Source organism: Labrus bergylta, chromosome 9 (genome assembly GCF_963930695.1).
Source record: "Labrus bergylta chromosome 9, fLabBer1.1, whole genome shotgun sequence".
Taxonomy (NCBI): Eukaryota; Metazoa; Chordata; class Actinopteri; order Labriformes; family Labridae; genus Labrus; species Labrus bergylta.
Window position 1 is genome coordinate 1,088,973 of NC_089203.1, and position 16,804 is coordinate 1,105,776.

Sequence of the window (16,804 nt, forward strand, 5' to 3'; positions counted from 1 at the left end):
TGAGCTTTAAACTCAGCAGAGTTCCGTTTTTTTTATTTTTGGAATAAACAGCGAAGAAGAATCCCTCCAGGTATGTCCACCTCGTGAAGATGATGAATATCAGACACATGTTCACACTCAGATTTAAACCAACAGTGTGTCATCTCTTATCACAGACGTTAAAACTAAGTGAACCCACAAGAATGAAAACAACAATGAAATACTTTAAACGACAATATTACAAACCCTAATAATTATGACAAGATTTGATTCCTTTCATAATAAGTGAGTGTGGTTTTATTTTGAAGGGTCGCTCCCTGAACACACTCGTGGGTGTTGTATCTGCGTGTCGTGTCGTCCCCCACCCCCGCACATGTGACCCCTCCCCCCTGTGGAGGACACCGTGCTCGCTCAGCTGTCTGCTCATTTCTCTCGTGTCTTCTCTCGGAGCACGAGCACAGCCCGCAATGTCCCGCAGTCAGAGCCCCGCGTGCTCCCCGCAGCTCCTCGCGCTGCTCCTCCTCGTGCTCGGTGAGGGACAGCAGAGCCCCGCGAGCAAACCGCTGCTCGTCTTCCTGATCGATGGATTCAGGTATGACTACATGGACGACCTGCACGCGCTGCCGGGATTCACAGAGCTCGTGACCAACGGTGTGAAGGTGGACTACATGACGCCGGACTTCCCCAGTTTATCCTACCCCAACTACTACACACTGATGACAGGTAATCAATCAATTAATCAATCAATCAATCAATCAATCAATGATCAATCAATCAATGATCAACTACTACTCACTGATGACAGGTAATAACGTTTCTTTTCAAAAATGTTTTCACGATGATTAGAAGTTCACCTGCGATGTTTAAAACCATTCAAATAAATCTATTCCTGATATTGGGAGCCCTGAGGTTATTTTCTGTTCTGAGACAGAACAGGTGTCAATATAGCATATCATATCATGTCATTTGATTTGCTCTAGAATCGTATTGAAGTTTAATATTCAGATTTTCTGATCAGCTGTGAAAATAAATAATGTGATAAGAAGGGAAAGGAGACAAACAGAGGAGAAGAGGGCACTTTAGGCATGTTTATGTGTTATACATTATGTAGCCTTTAAACAGACTAACTAGACAGACTACTCAAGTTAATTTGTAGTTAGGATCAGCATTCATGAGAACTGTGTAGATTCAACGTTGGACTGTGAAGAACACACAGAGACATGGACATATGAAGGAAATAAATCCCTAGGGGGTCTGGGGGTAGATGCCATTTCCTGTATTCTAGTGCATTTTAACACCATATTAGCATATCAGATAATCCAAACTGGTTCTGTGAGATATAGGAGTTCTGGCTCAATAAAGATCAAAAAAGGGCCCCACATGAAAGTCATTGCAACAATGATGTTTCATAGTATTTCTTGGTCCTAATAGTCTTCTGGAGTTTAGTGTGTTTTCTTCAGCCAAGAGGGCTCTGTGATTAAAAACACACAGGGAACAATACTCAAAATATTTATTTGACACCTCAAAAGAAACAAACTATGATGAAGCACGGACATAAGTGCTGCTCCAATGCTGCAGGTTGCAGGGACGAATCAAGTCTCAAGTCTTTGAGGTACTATACCTCAAAGACTTGAGACTTGATTCAAGCTTGCATGTCTTCATAGGAATCAATATTCTCCATTCAACGGCAGCAGTTTAGTGTGTTTTGCCACAAGAGGGCAATTAAGTGTTTTTTTTTTCACCCATGAGGGCAGTTTAGCACGTGTTTCTGCCTCCCAAGAGGGCAGTTGTATTTTGTCAACCAGTAGAGCACTTAAGCACGCCTTTTTGCCACCCAAGAGGGTACTTTAACATGCGTTTTTGCCTCCCGAGAGGGCACTTAAACATGTTTTTTTTCACCCAAGAGGGCAGTTTAGTGTGTTTTGCCAACCAGGAGGGCAGTTGTATTTTGCCAACCAGGAGGGCACTTTAGCATGCGTTTTTGCCACCCAAGAGGGCAGTTTATCATGTTTTAACCAGCCAAGGGGGCAGTTTAGTGTGTTTTGCCAACCAGGAGGGTACTTTAGCACTCGTTTTGGTTCCCAAGCGGGCACTTTTGTGTGCGTTTTTCAACAATTGAGCCACACGGGCCCCCCTGTGCACATCACTGCTACAGAGTGAAGTTTACACAGAGAGAGAGAGAGAGTCTTTTTTTAAGTCAGGCCCCGTGGCCACTGAGCGTTTTTTCCGGCAGTAAACTGCTGGCTGTGTGCTCGGGAGCACTTGATGAAGCGTTGGTGCACTGAGAATAGTGAGTGCTGCACGTCCCTTCTGTCTCTATGACGACAGTCGCTGTGTGACTGTGCTTTTTACTGCATTTGTTTGTTATTTTATTTGAGATCGATTTTTTTCCCGATCAGACATGGAGCAAACAGGATGTGAGTACAGGGCACGATCGGTCGTAGACAAAAATATGGGGAATATCATCCGTCGTGAAAAGAGCGCTGTTAACATCAACAGCGCTTTTCTGAAAAGTTGACAGATTTTCAACTTCGAAGCACATAAAAGACACTGGGTGCTGCGCTTTCTCTCAGGGCGGCCACCTGCTGCTGCTAATGCTGGCACGCAGAAGAAGACGCTAGGTAGACACAGGCCATTATTGTACAGGGTTTGATTTGATGGCCTTGTTGATGAGGTGAATTAACATTTATGATCTCATGAAAACGTCAGGTTTATGTCTTTATTGATGATCAGTTACTGCAGGTGTGTCTGAACTCATTGATCCCAGAACTACAAACTCGCTCTGACGGAGCTGCACTCTCACACTGACGGAGCTGCACTCTCACACTGACGGGGCTGCACTCTCACACTGACGGAGCTGCACTCTCACTCTGACGGAGCTGCACTCTCACTCTGACGGAGCTGCACTCTCACTCTGACGGAGCTGCACTCTCACTCTGACGGAGCTGCACTCTCACTCTGACGGAGCTGTACTCTCACTCTGATGGAGCTGCACTCTCACACTGACGGAGCTGCACTCTCACTCTGACTGAGCTGCACTCTCACACTGAGAATAAACAGTCACACCCCATGTGTAACGGCTGCAGACCTTTGCCAGGTGGAGGACGGGTATAAAGATGTGCCAGGTTTGAGCCGCTGACTGATTTAACCGTGGTTATATGGATAACAGTCATACTAACAGCCTTTATTTGGTCTACCAGAGGTGGAATTGTTTACCTGATTTCTGGAATGTTTGAGCGTCACGTCTCTTATAAATACTGCAGCGCGGCCATCTTTTCAGTCTAACTTTGCGTGGCTGTTAGTGCCACTTTTTGCAATGAGGCTGATTTGTTCATTTAAATGACTGCATGACTTATTTAGATACATGTAAACAGCACTGGTGCAGAGATGCTGTTTGCTCTGCAGTGCAGTTAGGGGAGAATTTAACCCTTTGTGTATGTTACGTTAATTAGACGGTGTCTTCTAGACTCATTTGCACGGGATTAGCGAGCGCAAAAGCCTTTAGTGACCTGCCTTATGTTACCAGAGTTACCTACAGTCACAGTGTGTGTGTGTGTGTGTGTGTGTGTGTGTGTGTGTGTGTGTGTGTGTGTGTGTGTGTGTGTGTGTGTGTGTGTGTGTGTGTGTGTGTGTGTGTGTGTGTGTGTGTGTGTGTGTGTGTGTGTGTGTGTGTGTGTGTGTGTGTGTGTGTGTGTGTGTGTGTGTGTGTGTGTGTGTGTGTGTGTGTGTGTGTGTGTGTGTGTGTGTGTGTGTGTGTGTGTGTGTGTGTGTGTGATGACTGACGAGCGTTAATGATGCATGGTGAAGTGTGATCTGCAGGCTGCGTGTATGTGCATTAAAATACAGACACCAGAAGGAAGATATAAAACAGATCTGATTCTCTATGATGTGGCTGTTCATCTCTGAGTACATAACACACTGCAGTGAATGTGCAGTGTGTGTGTGTGTTCTCCCCCCAGTCAATATTTGAGCAGCGTGTTCTCAGGTCAGTTCAGAGAGTGTTGTTCCACTCGGAGTATGAGCTCTCTAGCAGACGATAAAATAACAAACAATGCAATCAAGATTGTGACACTCGCTCACACCGCATGCTGTGAGGACCCGCTGTGAGAAACACTTCTAGTTAAAGTCAAACAACATCAATCCAGATTTGAAATCAAGACCGCCACTGATCAGCTATTTTCCCACATCATTACTGTGCTGAAAAGAAAACGGCTCTTCCTAACACACAAATAACTCGTTTATAGTTTGATTTCTATCCCCCGGTTACGGCCGGAACCTTCCCCATGTTACAGTGTAAGTGAGTGACCGCTGCACAAGATGATTTTTCAGGGATATTTATGGCCTCTGTCTCGCCCTGCCTTGGTCATGGTCTTGACTCGGTCTGGATCCCTAAACGTCTTGTCTCCATCTCTTGAGTCCTCTGGTCTCGGTCTTGGTTAGTTTGGTCTTGACAACACTTCTACACAGCAACATAAATAGAAATCCCAGTCACCAGATACTGGTTCATTTTTTCTTTAATTTCCCCAAAATTGCAGACAAACAGTTGAACGTGGTGTCCAACTTTTGCAAAGTTTCTGGACCAAAAACTTCCCGATGTGTAAAAAAATAGTAAACGGCAGTAAACAGCCAGCAGTTTACTGCTGGAAAAAACGCTCAGTGGCCAGGGGGTCTGACTGAAAAAAAACTCTCTCTCTCTGTGTGTGTGTAAACTTAACTCTGTAGCAGTGGTGTGCACAGGGGGGCCCTTGTGAAATAGGACAGTGGATAGAGTCAGAAACCAGGGAGAGAGAGTGGGGAATGACATGCGGAAGGAGGCCACGGGTGGAAGCGAACCCGGGCCTCCCGCTCGAGACGACAGCCTCAATACCCTAACCACCAGCGCTCTCTCTCTCTCTCTCTCTCTCTCTCTCTCTCTCTCTCTCTCTCTCTCTCTCTCTCTCTCTCTCTCTCTCTCTCTCTCTCTCTCTCTCTCTCTCTCTCTCAATTCAATTCAGTTCAAATGAGCTTTATTAACATGACAGATCAACAATCTATGTTGCCAGAGCAGTACAGAAAACATTTTGAACAGCAAATGATTACAATATATACAGTTAACAAATATGAATAAAAGACATTAACAATAACATGAATTATTTTTACTATGAAACATTAAGTGTATTTTGTCTCAGTTTGTGACAATCATGAACATATTTAGCAGCTCGTACTGCACACAGACTTTTCTCTCCACAGAGATAGAGCAGCTTCTGAGGATCAGGGAGATGGAGAAAGTCAGGATATTTATTATCTTCAATCTTTATACATGTCACAGTGTAGGAGGAAGTGAGATTCTGATGGCAGAGTGAACACAGCCTGGCCTCTCTGGGTAACCAGTTCTGTCTGTGACAGCCTGTTTCTATGGTCAGACTGTGTTCACTCAGTCTGTACATCGTCATGGTTTTCCTTAGTTTCACATGCCTCACTGTGCTCAGGTACTCTGCCAGCTTGTACTCTCTGTTTAGGCTCAAATAATTTACTTTGTGATTTGGTGCTTTCCTTCCAATATTTGATATAATTGTATTTTTGTTTTGAGATAATTTGGTTGGGCCAGATTGTTTGGGGTGTGTCCTGAAGCCCTGGTGTTTGAGGGCAGAGCTTCAGGATCAGCTGGCAGAGGGGACTCTTATCTGGGTTCAACTCTTGGCACTGAAGGGCTTTGAACTGGTAGGAGTGGGGGTCACTGGATTGGAGGTGTTTATAGAATGTGATGTTAATGATTAAAGGGTATTGGCCAAGTTCTGCCCTGCATGCATTACTGGCCGTGTGTCTGTGGACTCTCAGGATGTTTCTACACAGTTCTGCATGCAGGGCGTCCAGCGGCTGTTTTTCCTATTTGGGGAAGTCTTGGTTGGTTAATGGGCCCCATACTTCACTACCATATAAAATAATTGGGTCTATTATTGAATTGAGAATTTTGAGCCAGGTCCTAATTGGAATGTCAATCTGAATTGTTCTTTTGATGGCATAAAAAGTCCTTCTTCCTCTCTCATTCAGCTCATTCTCTCTCTCTCTCTCTGTCTCGCTTTACAATAGGACTGAAGATCTGTCGTTTGTTTTTAAGTTTGTGAAAAACGTGCTGTACAACAAAGTATCAAAGTACTGAACATTTTGACAACCGTGTGTGTGCGTGTGCGTGTGCGTGTGCGTGCGTGCGTGCGTGCGTGCGTGCGTGCGTGCGTGTGTGTGTGTGTCACAGTACCCGACAGCTCGGATGCAATCGAGTTGTTAATCTTGTGAAATGCACAAGCGTTTAATTCCAACACGGGACCATGTGACCTCACGCTGTTGCGACTCGCTCCGTCACTCGGCCGCGCTCTTTTAAATCAAAACGGCGAGATCTGAGAGCATCTGATGTGTGTATCCAGGCATATGGCCCAGACCAACCACACACACACACGCAAATACACACATGTAGGCACAACTGAGTGTGTGTGTGTGTGTTCTGCTCGAGCATGCAGAGGAGACTAAAGTAGCGAGCAGAAACGTGCAAACGGTCCATTTTGACCTCGTTCTTTATTCAGGTGAAGAAGTGAAAGTGCAGAGTGTTTGTATAATCAGATCATTTAAGAGCTTCAGGGCGGACGCACACACACACGCACTGGAACTGAGAGGGAAGTTTGTTGTAGTGTGTGTGTGGTCTTACTTTATGACAGTAACAGGCTCTATAATATGAAACATGCAGTTAAATGATAAACCTGCTGTCATTAAACATGCAGTTTGACCAGAAAGAAACATTGTGACTGTAACAACAGCTTCAAAGTTCAGGGTCTAAAAGTGCACTGAATCTTTCACAGAGTTCAGTTTATTCTTTTTTCTGCATTCTTCAACTTCTGTTTCATTATTTGTCTCATTTTTAAATATTTTTTTGTCAAAAGAAAGAATGTCTGAATATTTAATGGATCCCAGTGAAGTGCAACAGCTCTGGCCTTTTTTCTCGGGGGGTATCGAGACCGCTCGCGCCCCCCCTCCCACACTAACCTCATAATTTGTAACTGCTGCTTGCTAACAAAACGTCTCCTCCTTACTTTAACTCTCTCATCCAGGTCTACACTCCCTCCCGCCCACTACGCTCTGCCAATGAAAGGCGTCTGATCCAACCTTCTCAACAGGGTCCTTAGTCTCTGACTAGACTCTTCTCCTCTGTCGCCCCCCAGTGGTGGAACGAACTTCCAAACTCCATTGGCTCTGCAGAGTCCCTCTGCATCTTTAAGAAAAAGCTAAAGACCCAGCTCTTTGTGCTGCTGTGCTGCTGTAACGCCTGAATTTCCCCTCTGGGGATCAATAAAGTACTATCCTATCCTATCCTTTATGAACACCTACTAACTTAATGATGAGGTTTGGATGGTTTTGATGCTGGTTAGAGCTATCAAGAACAGCTGTTGATGTTGTGCTCTGCCTCTGGTCACTTCCTGTCAGCACCTGTGCTCTGCCTCTGGTCACTTCCTGTCAGCTCCTGGGCTCTGTCTCTGGTCACTTCCTGTCAGCACCTGTGTGTCCGATCAGACTTAAAGCTGTTTGTTTGCTCTTCCTCACGTTGTTTTCTCCTCTCTAGATCCTTGCGCGTGTTGTTCTTACTCTTGGATGTTTGTCACTTCTGTTCCAGATAGTTGGCTGCACAGCTAGCTAAGTTCCCTAACAAATGGGTTCTGCAGGTGCTCTGTCGAGATGTTGTGCCTTAAAAAAATGCTACCACAGTGTGAAACACTAGAAGACATTCTTCATATCCTCCATCAAATAACCCTAGCATAAAAATAACTTCATATTAGTTCACATTATCAGAGTCTGGGGAGAAAGGTTTGGTCCTCTGCTATTGAAGACTTGAGGTGTGTGTGTGGGGTTCTTTGTTCCCTCTCATTCTGTGAACTCATGAGGAAGAACATCAACAGATCTCTGAGTCAGCGTGCAGCAAAGGATGCTGGGAGTTCAGCTGGAAGTCAGCCTACCTCACACATTAACATTCACCTCAGTAACCAGGGCTGTTCCAGAATAACCCAACACCGTTACAGGGACTGGATAGGATTCAGTTTTGAAATCAGTTTGTTGAAAAGAAAATAGGGATGATGACGTTATCAGATTGGATCAAACAGTTTGTGTTTAAACTGGAGTATAGAGAGGCAATCTGAGAAAACTGTTAAATAAATTAAAAAACAACATATTTGATATTTAATGACATTTTTTATGCATATTTATCAGACTTCTCCATGTTCATCTAACTCTAATATGTGTCTCTAGTCCGTCTACAAACCCCCAATGATGACAAAAGTCCATCCTCTCCGTCTTCTGCCTGCTCCACTTTTCAGAAAACGTGTGCTCAAACAGGCCGTTTGGAGATTTTCCCTTCATGACATCACAAAGGGCAGTAACCCCTCCCCCAGGTGGGTGACACTCCCACAGCTAGGTGTTTGTTCTGCCCTCTGAGTCTGCCTTCTCACCGTAAACAATAGGACATGGAGCGAGAAAGACCGAGACACCCAAGCCCTTCCAGAGAGGGGGCGTGGTCAGACACAGCTCATTTCCATATTTAAAGGTACAGACACAGAAACAGCCTGTTCTGAGCAGGGCTGAAATAGAGGGGTTTAGACATGATCAAATACAGGATCAGAGTGGATTTAGAACAAGAAACTTCACACACATGTTTTGAGGAGCTCTGAGACTTATTTACACTGAAGAAGAGGAGGAGAATATGTGACCTTGAATTGTTAGACCAACACGTTTTGGCTAGTGAGCTCGCCTCCTCTTTATCTCCAGAATGAAATACACCTCTGTTATCTCAAATGTTCTGAAAGCACTCACACCACTCTGATATCAGCATGCTGAAAGAAGGAACACAACTTCATACAGACATGTTGCAACATTTACAAACATCACACTCTGCTAGCACTGCTCTGTTCATCATCACATAACCTTTGACCTGATTTAATTTTTTTAATTCAAACAGTTGTACACTGAACGTGCAGATTTTAAACTTCAAACTTTTTCCTTATTTATGTTATTTTCTCTTCCTGCTGCTCAGTCCTCAGAGTCACTCTCCTCTCACTGAAAACTAAAACAACAGCAGCTTGTCTCATGATGTGCTGATGTGTGTGTTTTCATGGAGCTCATTCTCCTGCTGAAACAATCACACACACACACTCGGCCCTCCTCTCTGTGTCTGTTGAAAGCTGTCGTCCTCTTGCTGTATGAGCTGCTGTGATAAAAACTTTATGTAAATTAAACTCGGATACATCAGCTCGTCTGTAAACCTAGAGATTCCTCAGGTCGCAGAGTTGGTTTTCATCAGAGACGGGGAGGGAGTAGCAGAGAATCACTGGACGTCATCCTTTGTTATTGTTTTGAGCGAGAGCCCCCTGGTGGAGGGATTTACGTACTGCAATCATTTACTGTAAATAGTCAGAGTAAAACATCTGAGTCACTGATCTCTTCTCACACGCATACATTAGTTTTGTATTTTTTTTTTTCAAGTTTCAGTGAAATCCTAAAAAAAAATGTCAGTCTGTGTTGACATGCTGGAAGAAGTGACTGTGATGTTTTTCTCCTCCTCAGGTCGTCACTGTGACGTGCATCAGATGACAGGAAACTACATGTATGATGACGTCTCTAAAAAGGAGTTTCTGATTGGGACCAACGCCGACAGTCGACTTCCTCTGTGGTGGGACGGGTCGGAGCCGCTGTGGGTCACTCTGCAGAAACTGGGCAGGAAGGCGTTCATGTACTACTGGCCCGGTGAGCGCACACGCCGTTTAACACACACACACAGACACCAACCGATGAGAAGTGGTGGAAGAAGTAAGAGCTATAATGACGTATTTTTACTTGACGTTAGAGCTATGTGCTCCAATAGAATCACAATATGAAGTTGAGAGTGGAGAAGAACAGACTCGTGTTTACAGTCTGAGGTCGTGCGCTGGTAGTAGGATTTAGACGTATCCACTCCCTCCTGATGGCTCATTGTGAATTATCCTCCCTGCTGCATTCTCACATCAGCTCACTCCAACTTCACATTTACAAACATGAGTCAGTGGCAGGAAAACATTTGGATGAAGAGGAAGTGAAAAAATGCATTTCATCTGAAGTGTGAAATCACCAACACACACACACACAAACTTTCCCCCTCAAGTGGAGAAGGATGAGTGTGTGGGTGGAGTTTTTACAAACTGCAAAAACAACATCACTTTTTCTGCACTTCAAATGTTCCTGTACCCTCTCTTTTCTTTACTGTGCACCTAGCAGAGAGAATCACTCCCATGATTCCACGCCAGCCTCAATGTCATCTTTTGTAATTGTTTTGATTGAGGAGCTGTGTGTGTGTGTGTGTAGGCTGTGAGGTGGAGATTCTGGGAGTTCGTCCATCGTTCTGTGAGGAGTACGTTTACAACCCGTCAGAGAAGAACCTCACAGACTCCATCAACAACGCTCTCAGTGTCCTCAGGTAACAAAACACAGGTGTTACACACGTGTCACGCAGGACTGTGCCAGAGCCTTTGTTTCAGTCGGCGAGCGATGATGACGGAGACCCAACTTTCCAATCTCCTGAGTCAGGTTTATAAACAAACTCCATTTCCCAGAAAGCCCTGCCTGCTCCTCTGATGGTCCTGTTTCAGGAGCTGGAAAGGTGTTAATGAGACTTCAGTGTGTTCATGACCTTCATGCTGTAATGTGTAAACATTATGGACGCCATTCATAGCCACCATTAAACTGTGGAGCTGCTGCAGGCTTCTCTACACAATGATGCATGTTTACATTTATGTTGACAAACTGGGAGAGAAATAGAGATATGAAGATAAACCAGAAAAGTCCTGACCAGAACGTCACCTTAGTGATGTTTACAGATACCTAGAAGAGAATCCGTCTCCTTACACCGCCACCACGATGAAAGTCTACAGACGTTCAGACAGCTTTATGTTTTCTTGATAATGCTGCAGTTTGAGAAGTGAAGGGCGAGAAACTTATCATCATGAAAGCATGGGGCGTGCTAATCAGCTAACGTTAGCTAGTTAACTCTTACTAACATCCAAATAATCAGTGAGTATGTTCTTCTTCTCTCTAGTCCTTGACTAAATCCGATAGCGGTAGCCACGTCAGATGCTTAATAGTGGGACAACATAGCAGCACAACACAGCGTAGCTGTCCAATCAATTCCAACAAAGAAGAAGAACGTGACGGTAAAAAAAGGGCAGAGGTGAACACCTCTGAGGTCGTCCATGGGGCGGAGCTACGCGCTGACATTAGTCACAATAAAACCTTGAAATCAAAACCCACGGGTTATTTAAACACAGTGTGTTAAATGTTTGTCCTTTCCGCTTCCTGGAAACGAGGCTTTAGAGCCTATGTGTGTAAATGATCATTCTGAGTAACCACAGAACGGACAAGAGAGGACCATCGGTCCTACAGAGAAGCCTGTGGATGTTTAAAGACAACAGGTTTTGTAGTTGTTTGTGTGTTTTCTGTCCTGTAGGTCAGGCGAGGTGTCCATGGCGGCCATATATTATGAGAAAATCGATGTTGAGGGTCATCACTTCGGTCCAGACTCCCAGCAGGTCAAAACAGCTGTAAAACAGCTGGACGTCGCCATGGAAACGCTCAACAGAGCGATCAGAGTCAGTGACATCATCATTACTGCTATAAACTGTTTTCATCCTTACTGTCATCATTACTGTCAACACACACACACCATGTACCTTCAAGGTGTGTTCCATGATGGTGTAGGTCACTGAAGGTGTGTTTGTTGATGGTGTAGGTCACTGAAGGTGTGTTTGTTGAGGGTGTAGGTCACTGAAGGTGTGTTTCTTGACGGTGTAGGTCACTGAAGGTGTGTTTCTTGATGGTGTAGGTCACTGAAGGTGTGTTTCTTGATGGTGTAGATTACTGAAGGTGTGTTTCTTGATGGTGTAGGTCACTGAAGGTGTGTTTCTTGATGGTGTAGGTCACTGAAGGTGTGTTTCTTGATGGTGTAGATTACTGAAGGTGTGTTTCTTGATGGTGTAGGTCACTGAAGGTGTGTTTCTTGATGGTGTAAGTCACTGAAGGTGTGTTTCTTGATGGTGTAGATTACTGAAGGTGTGTTTCTTGATGGTGTAGATTACTGAAGGTGTGTTTCTTGATGGTGTAGATTACTGAAGGTGTGTTTCTTGATGGTGTAGATTACTGAAGGTGTGTTTCTTGATGGTGTAGGTCACTGAAGGTGTGTTTCTTGATGGTGTAGATTACTGAAGGTGTGTTTCTTGACGGTGTAGGTCACTGAAGGTGTGTTTCATGACGGTGTAGGTCACTGAAGGTGTGTTTCATGACGGTGTAGGTCACTGAAGGTGTGTTTCATGACGATGTAGGTCACTGAAGGTGTGTTTCATGACGATGTAGGTCACTGAAGGTGTGTTTCATGACGGTGTAGGTCACTGAAGGTGTGTTTCATGACGGTGTAGGTCACTGAAGATGTGTTTCTTGATGGTGTAGATCACTGAAGGTGTGTTTCTTGATGGTGTAGATTACTGAAGGCGTGTTTCCTGATGGTGTAGGTCACTGAAAGTGTGTTTCATGACGATGTAGGTCACTGAAAGTGTGTTTCATGACGATGTAGGTCACTGAAAGTGTGTTTCATGACGATGTAGGTCACTGAAGGTGTGTTTCATGACGGTGTAGGTCACTGAAGATGTGTTTCTTGATGGTGTAGATCACTGAAGGTGTGTTTCTTGATGGTGTAGATTACTGAAGGTGTGTTTCTTGATGGTGTAGGTCACTGAAGGTGTGTTTTTTGCAGGACAGAAAGATGGAGCAGCAGCTGAACGTGGTGCTGTTTTCCGATCACGGCATGATGAAGCTGCAATGGATGGAGAAAGTCATCGAGCTGGACAAACACATCAACATGTCGCACATCAGAAAGATGTTAGACAGAGGACCTGTGGTCAGCCTGTGGCCTGAAGAGAGCAGATACCAACATGTAAGACAGCACCACCTGAGTTTCCTTCCTACAAAGAAGTCTGAAGAGTGTAGATCAGTACAGTGAGACTCTATAAAGACAGACTAAAGAGTATAGATCAGCTTTTCTTTCTTTACAACATAAAGATCTGGTTCAGTGTTACATAATTGACTACAGATTTAATTAGGGTTAAAAGAGACAAGTCACACATGAGAAGTGAGTGAGAAAACAAGAGGCACAAAGCGTGTGCGTGTGCGTGTGCGTGTGTGTGTGCGTGTGTGTGTGTGTGTGTGTGTGTGTGTGTGTGTGTAGGTGTACTCCGCTCTGTCTCAGGTGTCTCACATGCAGGTGTACAGCAGACAGGAGATCCCGGAGCGTTTCCACTTTAAAGGGGGGAGGTTTGTGGCCCCCCTGACGCTGGTGGCCGAGCCCGGCTGGTTTATCACCGAGGTAATGTTTCACTACATCAACACGTTCACCCGGACACAGTGTTCCTCTGCCCACATGCTCATTTCTCACTCCGAGAGCACAGACAGACACACACACTCTGCAATAACAATATTTCTCTCTCTACAGAAGTGTAAATGCTCAAAGTGTTTCTGTGAGGCAGCACAGAAAGATTTCAAAACAGTTTAGATAAAACCTGGAGGTGAACAACAATCGCTCTAAAAACATAGAACAAGTAACTATAAAGAAAAGTGAGCAGGTTGTTGTCGTGGATTAAACCCAGACAGGGTGAGCAGGACCCACACAGAAGGTAAGAACCCCAACCCCGACAAGAAGTGGAGTCCTGCTCTCTACCTGCAGTACTTTGAAGTGAAGTGGAGTCCTGCTCTACCTGCAGGACCTTGAAGTGAAGTGGAGTCCTGCTCTCTACCTGCAGGACCTTGAAGTGAAGTGTAGTCCTGCTCTACCTGCAGGACCTTGAGATGAAGGGGAGTCCTGCTCTCTACCTGCAGGACCTTGAGATGAAGGGGAGTCCTGCTCTCTACCTGCAGGACCTTGAGGTGAAGTGGAGTCCTGTTCGCTACCTGCAGGACCTTGAGGTGAAGTGGAGTCCTGCTCTACCTGCAGGACCTTGAGATGAAGGGGAGTCCTGCTCTCTACCTGCAGGACCTTGAGGTGAAGTGGAGTCCTGTTCGCTACCTGCAGGACCTTGAGGTGAAATGGAGTCCTGCATGCACTCTTGCAAATATCTAGATCATTTGAAGAGGACTGCCCCTGAAATCCTCCTGACCTTGTTTTTCATATATGCAGCTGTGATGGATCTGAAACCTGCAGAGAACATGTTTGTTACTCTTGCTTTTTGTATTTTACAGTGACATCACCTGATGTATTTCAGAACACCTTCACCACACTTCACCTGACCCTCTGAGCTCTTCAGGCTCTCGCTCATCATAATCTGTATCCATACATGCATTAACCCTTTCTGCATTGTGCTGTTTCTCTGCAGAACAGGACGACCCTCCCGTACTGGAGAAACGGATCAGGACAGGCCTCAGCATGGCAGAATGGCTGGCACGGATATGACAACGAATTCATCGACATGAGAGGCTTCTTCCTGGCGAAAGGACCTGGTAAGGAGAAGTCATGTTTATATTCTACACTCTGAGGATTTAAAACACCCGTTGTCTGTCAAAAAACCCACAAAAATGTTCTGCAGGTTAGAAATGAAACCGTTACTGATTTATGACCATGTGTGTTTCCTGACAGACTTCAAGAGTGGCGTGCGTGCGGCTCCGATCCGAGCCGTGGATGTCTATAACCTGATGTGCAGGACTCTTGGGGTGGACCCTCTGCCTAACAACGGGTCCTGGTCTCGGGTGGAGTACCTGCTGAGGAGCTCTGTGGGTCTGAGTCGCCCCCTCTCCCTGTGGAGCTGCTGTATGGGGGTTTTTGGAGTCCTGCTGGCTGTGAGGGAGTTCTTCTAACAGGGTTCAGCACATGGACCTGAGACCATCCAGTGAGACCTGGAGGAGGATCCAGCACTCTTAAAGACCTACGACCTGAAGCCTTGAAGGGCCTGGAGAGTTTTCCTGGACCTTACCCTAATTTAGTAAAAAAAAACGGGGCAAAGATGATCCAGAGAAGAGACTGAACTGTGACCCTCTTGAAGCTCTGACTCGTGTGATGTGCTTCAAAGGAAACTTTAAAGGTGTAATGTTCAACGTTTAAACATTAATATGACAGATAAACAATCAATCCAATCACAATCCTGAAAGCTAAAATGAGTCCACACATCAGCCTTGTACGCTGCGGGAACCGGCCATTCCTGCTGGGATTCAACCATCCTTTGGTCTAAGCTAGCGTAGAGTCCTCGATAGATCTCTTCGTCTAGTTAGAGGAGTGAAAGGAGGGGGAAAGTCAAAGGCTGGATGAAGCAGCCGACTAGCAGTCAGAGGCTTAAATACAACACCAAAGCACTGTCACCAATGAATGTAAACTAAAAATATTAAAGAGGACATATTATCCCCCTTCCCCACCTTTTCAAACAGTCCCCTGTGGTCTAAATGAAACATCTGCACTGTGCTTTGGTCAAAATATAACATGAAGCACCAAGCACCAGAGGAGGTTTGTGACCCTGTATAAACCAGCTCTCTCCGAACGCTCTGTTTTGGTGTGTGTGTCTCTTTAAATGCAATGAGCCCCCCCCTGAGTTTTCCCCGTAGACATCAATCCTCTGTAGAGAGAATAAAAATGGTGGATCTGCGCTAAAGTTTTGTTCTAGACTGGTGGAGTCCATGGGTGGAGATACCAGGGGAGGGTAGGGGATTTTATTACCAGAATCCCACTGTGACATCACAAGGAGAGCACATTTGAAACAGAGCATTTTTCTCTGCGTTGTAAGACTTATGCAGACCACAAACAAAGGACTGGATGGGTTTATTTCAAATTTTGTGGGTCAGTAGACACTCGGTTTACCCAGATATATGTTCAGAAACACTGTAGAAGTGGATTTTTCATAATATGTCCCCTTTAAAATATTGATGCAGCCCTTTAAAGAATTGGCACAGTTTCACATCGATGTTTTCTTACACCACTACTCCGCAGCGTCTACCTGTAGTCACAGTGAAGATAATAATCAACTGTGCGTTGACTTTAAGTGACTCCCAGACAACACCCTCATCCTCGTCATGGTAACAAAAGTCTCATATTACACCTTTAAATGTTAAAAACTACTTAAACTGTACGAGTGTTTTCATGACGTCTTCATCTGTAGTTTCTCCTTTAATGTGTTTTTATTGTGAATCAAAAAATGAAAGTTAGCGAAATATCAATAATATCAATCAAACAGCTGAAAATATAAATACACTAAAACGAACGGCTTCTTTTTTTACCCTAACTCTTTATTTTCACACTGATCTCTGTACGTGTCAGTTTAAATATACCCTTCTTCTCCTTCTCCTGCCCTCTTCTGCTTCATGCAACAACTGTAACAGTTTTTAAATGTGAAAAGATGTAAGACATGACAAACATGTTGGAGAAACATGTATCTATCGTCTATGCTTTGAATATTTGTGATTTCCACCTGTTTAAAAAAAAAAAAAAAAAAAAACATTTTCACTGTTTTATTGTAGATTGAAATTCAGATCTTTACTTTCGATTAGTCAGATGAGACTCACGTTTTAAAAAGTGATGAATAAATGTTGAAAATGTGCTTTTGATCTAAAGGACAGATTGTGAGTCTGGGTTTTTATTCCTCACACACACACATAAAGTGAGGACTGCAGTCCAGAGTCCGAGGTTAAGAGCCGTTTACATCCTTAAAGAAGAATATTCATACATTAATTTAACTCTTCATAAAGGGTTAGGGGTTAAATGATTAAATGAAGATGAGTGTTTGGAGAGTTGTGTATTAAATACTACAGACAACAG

At 44.4% G+C, this 16,804-nt stretch overlaps 1 protein-coding gene across 2 annotated transcripts; it reads left to right on the forward strand.

Moving 5' to 3' along the window:
• Positions 1–357: 357 nt before the first annotated feature.
• Positions 358–16,604, forward strand: enpp6 (ectonucleotide pyrophosphatase/phosphodiesterase 6). Of its 2 annotated transcripts, XM_020651013.3 has the most exons (8): positions 360–702; positions 9,559–9,738; positions 10,333–10,444; positions 11,471–11,612; positions 12,770–12,949; positions 13,241–13,378; positions 14,382–14,505; positions 14,642–16,604. In XM_020651013.3, the coding sequence occupies exons 1-8, from the start codon at positions 447–449 to the stop codon at positions 14,857–14,859; spliced, it is 1,350 nt and encodes a 449-aa protein (XP_020506669.1). In that variant the 5' UTR covers positions 360–446; the 3' UTR covers positions 14,860–16,604. The 2 variants fall into 2 exon arrangements, with proteins under 2 accessions (XP_065814789.1, XP_020506669.1); XM_065958717.1 differs by lacking the exon at positions 11,471–11,612 and having other exon boundaries at positions 358–702; positions 12,775–12,949.
• The last annotated feature ends 200 nt before the right edge of the window (positions 16,605–16,804 follow it).

Excerpts from the sequence above, each read along its gene's own strand:
- enpp6 (XM_020651013.3), top strand. The coding sequence starts at position 447 with ATGTCCCGCAGTCAGAGCCCCGCGTGCTCCCCGCAGCTCCTCGCGCTG. Across the intron at positions 703-9,558 it reads CTACTACACACTGATGACAG|GTCGTCACTGTGACGTGCAT; the intron begins GTAATCAATCAA and ends TCTCCTCCTCAG. Across the intron at positions 11,613-12,769 it reads CGCTCAACAGAGCGATCAGA|GACAGAAAGATGGAGCAGCA; the intron begins GTCAGTGACATC and ends TGTTTTTTGCAG.